This window comes from Brassica oleracea, chromosome C2 (genome assembly GCF_000695525.1).
Source record: "Brassica oleracea var. oleracea cultivar TO1000 chromosome C2, BOL, whole genome shotgun sequence".
Lineage (NCBI taxonomy): Eukaryota > Viridiplantae > Streptophyta > Magnoliopsida > Brassicales > Brassicaceae > Brassica > Brassica oleracea.
The window spans coordinates 46984572-46992620 of record NC_027749.1 but is presented as its reverse complement, the minus strand read 5'-3'; the positions used below and the strand labels follow the sequence as shown (position 1 = coordinate 46992620).

General features: G+C 31.2%; 1 protein-coding gene across 1 annotated transcript; it reads left to right on the top strand.

Moving 5' to 3' along the window:
- Window positions 1–2242: 2242 nt before the first annotated feature.
- LOC106326084 (laccase-15) lies at window positions 2243–7995 on the top strand. The gene is made up of 6 exons (XM_013764117.1): window positions 2243–2369; window positions 2455–2606; window positions 2841–3085; window positions 3158–3286; window positions 6373–7323; window positions 7709–7995. The coding sequence occupies exons 1-6, from the start codon at window positions 2289–2291 to the stop codon at window positions 7840–7842; spliced, it is 1692 nt and encodes a 563-aa protein (XP_013619571.1). The 5' UTR covers window positions 2243–2288; the 3' UTR covers window positions 7843–7995.
- The last annotated feature ends 54 nt before the right edge of the window (window positions 7996–8049 follow it).

Sequence of the window (8049 nt, the reverse complement as noted above, 5' to 3'; positions counted from 1 at the left end):
TCTGTACCAGAACCAGATGCCTTGTGTCGCAACTCCCTGCTATGAAGTGCTGACCTGACTTCCTCCAAACTCACTGTATCCTTACTCCCTATGAATGACTGAACAAAGTTCTCATAGGCGTTTGGTAGTGATACCAACAAAATCAGTGCTGCTTCCTCATCTTCCACCTTAACATCAATATTCCTCAGATCCAATAAGATGGAATTTAGACTGTCAAGATGATCTTGGAGTTGTGTACCTTCTTGCATCCTCAGAGCGAAAAGACGTTGTTTCAAAAGTAGCTTCCTAGTCAGAGACTTCGTCATGTATAGACTCTCTAACTTCGACCACAAATCAGCTGCAACACCAACACCGGAAACTTCGATGATGATCTCATCTGCCAGACACAACACAATTGTTGAATACGCCTTCTCTTCAGTAACCTCCATCTCAGTAGTAACAGGTTCAACCTTCTTCCCTGACAACGGTGCCCAAAGACCTTGTTGCTTCAGCAACGCCTTCATCTTGATTTGCCAGAGACTGAAACTGTTCCTTCCAGTAAACTTATCGATCTTCATATTCATCCTAGACATCTTCTCACCAGATTTAACCCGAAGCTCTGATACCAATTTGTTGTGACGGATGTGAGAAGATAGAGATTAACAGATGGATAAACAATAAAGAAAGACACATAGATTTAACGTGATTCACCCCTAACGGCTACGTCCACGGGCAAAGAGATATTTTATTGATTGAAGAATTACAAAGATCTGTCTACAAAAAGATCAGATCTAGTTTTTCTACAGCTGCTAACTAGGTTTAGAGGAGACACAAAATATATATAGTTGTGTCTCAGAAAACCCTATCACTAATGGACCTCAAAAGATTAAGATCCAAAAGATTCAATGAATTATTTAACAGAAACCACTTGGAATAAAACTAAGGATTCTAATCGAAAATGACTCAGAATGAAGTGGAAAAGCTTTGACAAATTTCAAAATGTTATGTGTATTTGTGAAGTATAGAAGAAAAGTTAGCGTATTCTAGTCTGTCGGTAATGGATTATATAAATCGACATTTCACCAGTCTCGGTTTAAAAGTTTCAGTGTTGTACATATATACATTAACTTGGGCAAATATTCGCAAAGATACCTTTATAACATTCTTTCGGTATAAGGTAATAAACATCTCCTTCGCTTTAGGGTAATGCTAGCTCACGGATATTACGAACATCACAAGAATACAAGTTAACGAGTTTCTAAATTTTTTGTTTTGGATTTTCTATAAAGGAAGAAAGCTTCAACTAATCAAACTCAATGTTGTTTAACTAGAAATCAAACTTGTCCATTTGCGAACATGTTTGTGTTAGATATCAAATAAGATTCGATTATGTAGTTTAGATACATTAGAAATTTCCAAGGATATATCTCTATAGTTGTGTAAAAGTTTCGACTATTTATAGTGACATAAATGCTATGGAATATTATAAGTTTCAATTGTTTCGTCACATACCTATACAAGTACAACATATCTGTTGAAATGTTATATGTTTGAGGTAACTCAATATATTCGAACGGTATGAGAATGGGTTAGGCGATTAAATTTAAGATGTTTAAAATACACCTAAAAGTTCTCAAATGATCTGGAATACATAGTAATAATTTTTAACTACTACTCAAATTAATGAAAATTCATTTTTCCACTCTTAACGACTATACTGTTTTAGCTAAATTGAACGTTTCGTTTGACCAAAGCGATGTTGTTACATATTTGTTGACAATGTGAAACCCATAAGTCAAAATTGGACAAAAGAGATGTTACATTTATTGTCATTGTCGACCAAAAAAATTCAGATTCATAAAATTCTTTCGCAAATTGTTCTAGAAACACATTGCTAGTTTTACCTTAATTAATTAAATCATTAAAACAATTAATAAAATTACTTAAATATTCAAAGTACTATATAACATATATAGACCTCTTTTTTTTTTTGATCAACAACATATATAGACTATAGTGATGATTTTTAGTAATAATATATATATATATATATATATATATATATATATATATATAGTCATGGAGTATATATCTTATATTTAAAGTTTACGTTATAAATACAGGATTTGTGTATGAACATCAATGGAAGAACATACTAATATTGTAAATTTGTAATTCCTAGTTCTTATATACGAAACTAACCAACTTGAGAAAGACGTGGAGAGAGGCGTATATAAAATACACACGCAAGCCTCTATCTTCTCCGCTTAACCTTTGTTCCAATAAGCATTTGCTGAAGCACTCTCAAAATGTCACATCCTTTGTTCATTTACTTTCTAATCTCTCTTTCCCTCTACAGTAGTTGCACTGCACATCGCTACACATTCACGGTGAGTTTTTTTTTCAATGATCACTCAATAGGACGTGAGTAAACTAACTTGGATCGGTCATAAAGTAAGAGTTGATTACTGGCAGGTTAAGGAAGTTCCATATAAGAAACTGTGTAGCACGAAGAAGATTTTAACAGTTAATGGTCAGTTTCCTGGACAAACTCTAAAGGTTTACAAAGGAGACACCATTTACGTTAACGTTCGTAACCGAGCTAGTGAAAATATCACCATGCATTGGTAAATCTAAAACCACTTCTTCTTTTTTCCCCCTTTTTGAGTACATTATACTTATCACCAAGGTCTATTTTTAGCAAATCCCGATGAAACATTCGTCTTGGTCCTCAAATTTTAAAGTTATTAAAAAAATATTAATTGAAATTAACCTAAAAATGTTTATGGCTTTATCAATCTCGAATCCGACCGTGCCTATTACAAACATATAACGATTTCTCGGTGGTTGAATAAACACAGGCATGGTGTAGAGCAGCCGAGAAACCCATGGTCAGATGGACCAGAATACATCACACAATGCCCAATTCGACCTGGGTCTGATTTCATGTATGAAGTCATATTTTCCACCGAAGACACGACTGTTTGGTGGCATGCTCATAGCTCTTGGACGCGTGCTACCGTACACGGTCTTATTTTTGTGTATCCTCGCCCCCCGAAATCCCTCCCTTTTCCAAAAGCTGATCATGAAGTCCCCTTGATTTTGGGTACAAAACAAAGCATATAGTATATACTTTTCTTAACTGAACAAAATGTTTAAATTTCATAAAAATGTTTAGGAGAGTGGTGGAAGAAGGATGTGAGGGAAGTAGTGGAACTGTTCACGTGGACAGGAGGTGACCCAAATGTGTCCGATGCTTTGACCATCAATGGACATCCTGGTTTCTTGTATCCTTGCTCTAAATCAGGTTTTATTTTTTATAATCTTATCCCTTTCTCCATAATGAGTACTTTCTTAATCTTTTTTTTCTTTCGGTTTTTGATTTTTGATTATAACTTTTGGATAAAACTTTAAATGGAGATGAAAAGAGACATGTACCGATGTACGGGTCATGAGTATGACTATGAATAAAAATTGTGGAAACATTAGTGTTATATAATAGATTAAGAAAATAAGTAAAATTATTCAAATGAGCATTTGTTTCAAGTAATCGTATTTTTTTAACAAATTCAAGTAATCGTTTTTAAAAATAAAATGTCCATGTTTTTAATATAATTTTTTTTTTACTAAATGTTTTCAAAAAGTTACCCATCTAATTAGTTAATCATAGTGTTTGATCAAAAACAAAATTTTCCAAAAAAAAAATTCTAAAATTATTTAGCTTAAAACGTTATATACTTTAAGTAATTATCCCAAAATTAATTTTATCATTATTTATAGTTTAAACAGAGAGGGAAATATATGTTTCATTTTAGAGGCACCCGAATATCCATTAGTTAAGAAAACTGAATATAGTTTTATATATGAAAAACAAAATTTATAGCGTTAATTAATTAAGTTTGCATGCAAGCAAAAGATCGTTACCTTTCTATCTTATTTAATATAAATATAATAAATTTTATAATTAGGTACATAGGTTAGTTAATTGGGATTTGATCAGATATTAACTGTATTTGATTATATTGGTTGTTACTCGTTAGGAACTCTGATTCTCTGCTTTTTTTATATATCTATATTATTAAAACACAAACATTAAATTAGACCTAACTATTGTTTTGTAAGTTTTTAAATTTAATACACTTCCTCTTATAAATTTAGACTCACTTAAATTCATAAGTTACACTTTTCTTTCTGCTGGAATCATTAAGTGGGTCTCAATCTAGAATAGGCAATACTTATATAGTTATCTCTTATATATTAAAAGAGAAACATAGTAATAAATGCGATCACACTATAATAGACATATGGCTGCTTTACAGCAATTTGAGAATGAACACGGTGACGTGTCACGTGCAAAAAGCTTTTAAACCAAACTCTACATAAATGTGTTCATACTATGTAATTTACGTTTTGTTTTTAAATATAAAAAAAACATGTAATGTTCCAATAAAACTCACAATATCCAGATTTTTCGATTCGAATCAAAAAGGATAACGAATCGAGAGTCCAGTTATACATATATTATTTTTATTATTTACGGATAGTCTGAGAAAAATAATCGTAAATTTTTGATTCGATTCGTTATCCGAACTGAAAAATCCGAATATCCGTAACACTACGAAGCAAATCAAATACTAAAATGCAATGTCTGCTAAAAAACAAAGCAAATCAAAAATACTAATATTTTAGGAATGTATATCCATTAGATCCGTTATATGCATATATATACATATATTTAAATAATTATATATATATATATATAAATTATTTATAATATAGTTTATATGATTTTTACAATATTTTTATGTATTAAACTTATTATATTAGGTATTAGAATTTAAAAGGTTAAATAATAATTTATTTTTTAATGAAATATTATTATTTTTATATTATTTTTAGATTTTTCATTTATTTTTTAAATTTTTATTTTATTTACGGATCAAATCGGATATCCGTGAAAATTCTATAAAAAATCAGATATCTGAGACACCGAATATACGGGTGGCTACGGATATAGTCGATACTAATACCTCCAAATACCCGGATACTCGATCCGTTCCCACCATCTATTTACGGATATAATTATTTTCTTTACATGAAAGAAAATTTACTAATGTCTAGGCTTATTTTTTTAATTAATTTTATTTTAAAATTTTTATCTTTCATATGTTATTCTGAATAGAAAATATTGATTAACAGTATCTTTATATATTTACCAACCATTTTTATATACTTTACATACACATACATATGAACATTGACATCAATATCTATATAGTTAAATATTCATCATAACCGAAGTATTTAATTATTTTGGAAATTGGAATATTCATTTTTAATGTTACTTTCACTATCGACCAAATTATGGTGAAAAGATTTATCTTAATTATTTTATTTTTCTTTTCTTTAACTATTATTTGTTATGTTTAGAAACTATAATATGAAATCATTGGTTCGACATCAAAATTATGTAAAATTTATATAACCTGAAACCAAACAAATAAGAATACTTTTTCGTTATCACCGGAAAAACTAAAAACATCAACAATTTGAACCGAACAAACCAAAATAAATATTGATTTAGAATTATAACTATATTTTAGGAGATTAAAAAAATACCTAAAACCGAACCGATATCCAGATTAAACAGATTTAATATCTCTTTATTAAAAAAATAACAAAAGTAATAAGCACATCCCGCGCAAGGCGCATGTTATTACCTAGTATTTAATTAAATGAAGTTTTGTTGTTCATTATAAATATGTTTGTTAGTAATTAGGTGTTTTTTACGCGGGCTTGCGTGTAGTAGACACAAAATAATAAAATGTAGGTATTAGAAGTGGCCCAATTATCATATTGAAATAATTTTAATTTAGCCTACTAAATACTATACACTGCCATTTTACTAAAATAATTGGCCCAAACAGATCAATGCTATTAACAATATTAATTAATACCAAACATCTTTAAATTAGGTCAAACCAATTAATCAAATGAAAAATAAACAATAATTCTTTAATTTTAAGTAAGAAAGATATATTATATAAATAAATCACAAAACATAATAACATAATGAATTTCTTTCCATATATCACCCATCATCAAATTATTCATAAATTTTATGCACATAATATATAGAAACTAAAAATACCAAATATAATTTTATTATATATGTTAACCAGAAAGAAATGTTAGTTAAATTATTAATAACAGAACTATTTATTTTATAAATTTAAAAATTATTAATAACTTATACATAATCCCGCACGGTCGTGCGGTTTGATATCTAGTTGTGTTATATATTTGAAAAAGCAATATGAATGCATATGCATGTGTTTAAAGTTTAAATTTATTTAAATAATTCGTTATTTGACATGTATATATGCTAAACAGATACATTCGAGTTCATGGTGGAGAAAAGCAAAACCTATCGCATTCGGATGGTAAACGCCGCAATGAACTTAATCCTCTTCTTCGCAATCGCAAAACACAATCTCACCGTGGTTGCCGCCGATGGCCACTACACCAAACCAATAAACGCTACTTACATCACCATCTCTCCAGGCCAAACGCTAGACTTGTTATTACACGCCGACCAAAATCCAAAAAGCACTTATTACATGGCCGCCAGAGCTTACCATAGCAACCTTAACATCAGCTTCAACAACTCCACAACTATCGGGATCTTATGTTACAACTCTTCAAGTAAAACCAAAACGTCGTCGTCTTCAAAACGTTACCCAAACCTTCCTTATTACAACGACACGTCAGCAGCTTTCGCATTCTTTACCAACATCACAAGCTTATACTCCGGACAAGTTCCCGTCAAGATCTCACGTAGAATAATCTCGACGGTTTCAATAAACCTTCTCATGTGTCCTAACAACTCGTGTGAAGGTCCAAACGGGTCGAGACTAGCGGCGAGCATGAACAACATATCGTTCGTTACACCGAGTCACGTGGACATACTAAAAGCTTACTATTATCACATTAAGGGAGTTTACGGAACGCGGTTTCCAGAGTTTCCACCGCTCGTTTTCAACTTTACCGCGGATGATCAACCGTTGTTTTTGCAGACTCCAAGACTTGCTACGGAGGTGAAAATACTTAAGTTTGGGGAAAGTGTTGAGATTGTTCTCCAAGGGACGAGTTTAGTTGGTGGTGGAATCGATCATCCCATGCATCTCCATGGTTTTAGTTTCTACATGGTTGGTGTCGGGTTTGGTAACTATAACGTAACTGAAGCTCCGTCGAACTATAACCTCAAAGATCCTCCGTACAAAAATACTGCGACTGTGCCAAGAAACGGTTGGGTCGCTATCAGATTCATAGCTGACAATCCTGGTACGTAAATTGCATTATTCATACAAAGCTTATTATAAATATGCCCGGCCCTTAAATTTTTGGACCTACAAACATTTTACATAAAATTTCAGTTTTTAACAATTCAAAGGTTTATAAATAATTCTTCTAAAAATGTATATCATTTCAAGAAATAAAAGCCAAAGTTTACAAAATATAAACGATAAAAAAGAAAAAAAAAACTAAGGTTTATGTAATTTATATTAACTCTTACAATTTTAGAATTCTAGAATGTTCCATTTGCATATGTGAGAGTTGTAAACAGATGCTGCTTCAAAACCATGGTCCTCGTTATAAACCTAGAATCAACGTTACCTTGGTGTCTTCTTCATTATTATAGTAGTGTTTGTAATTTGTGTCTGTGTAGGGGTATGGTTCATGCACTGCCACTTTGATAGACATCTCACGTGGGGAATGAAAGTGGTCTTCATTGTCAAGAATGGAAGAGGACTAAACCAGCAGATTCTGCCTCCACCTCCTGACTTGCCTCCTTGTTACTAATTAATAATCCAATTATGTAAAATCACTATCATGTCTTTATTCTGTTGTAAATTATTGTTGTAGTAACCTAAATTTACTCCAATGTAATAATCCTAAAACTTTGTGTGAATTAATTTCCACAAGTTGATTAAGAATAAGAAGAAGCATTACTAATTGAGTTCAGGCTTTTTAATGGGCCAGTGGGCCCATTTAAAGGTAATAATATTC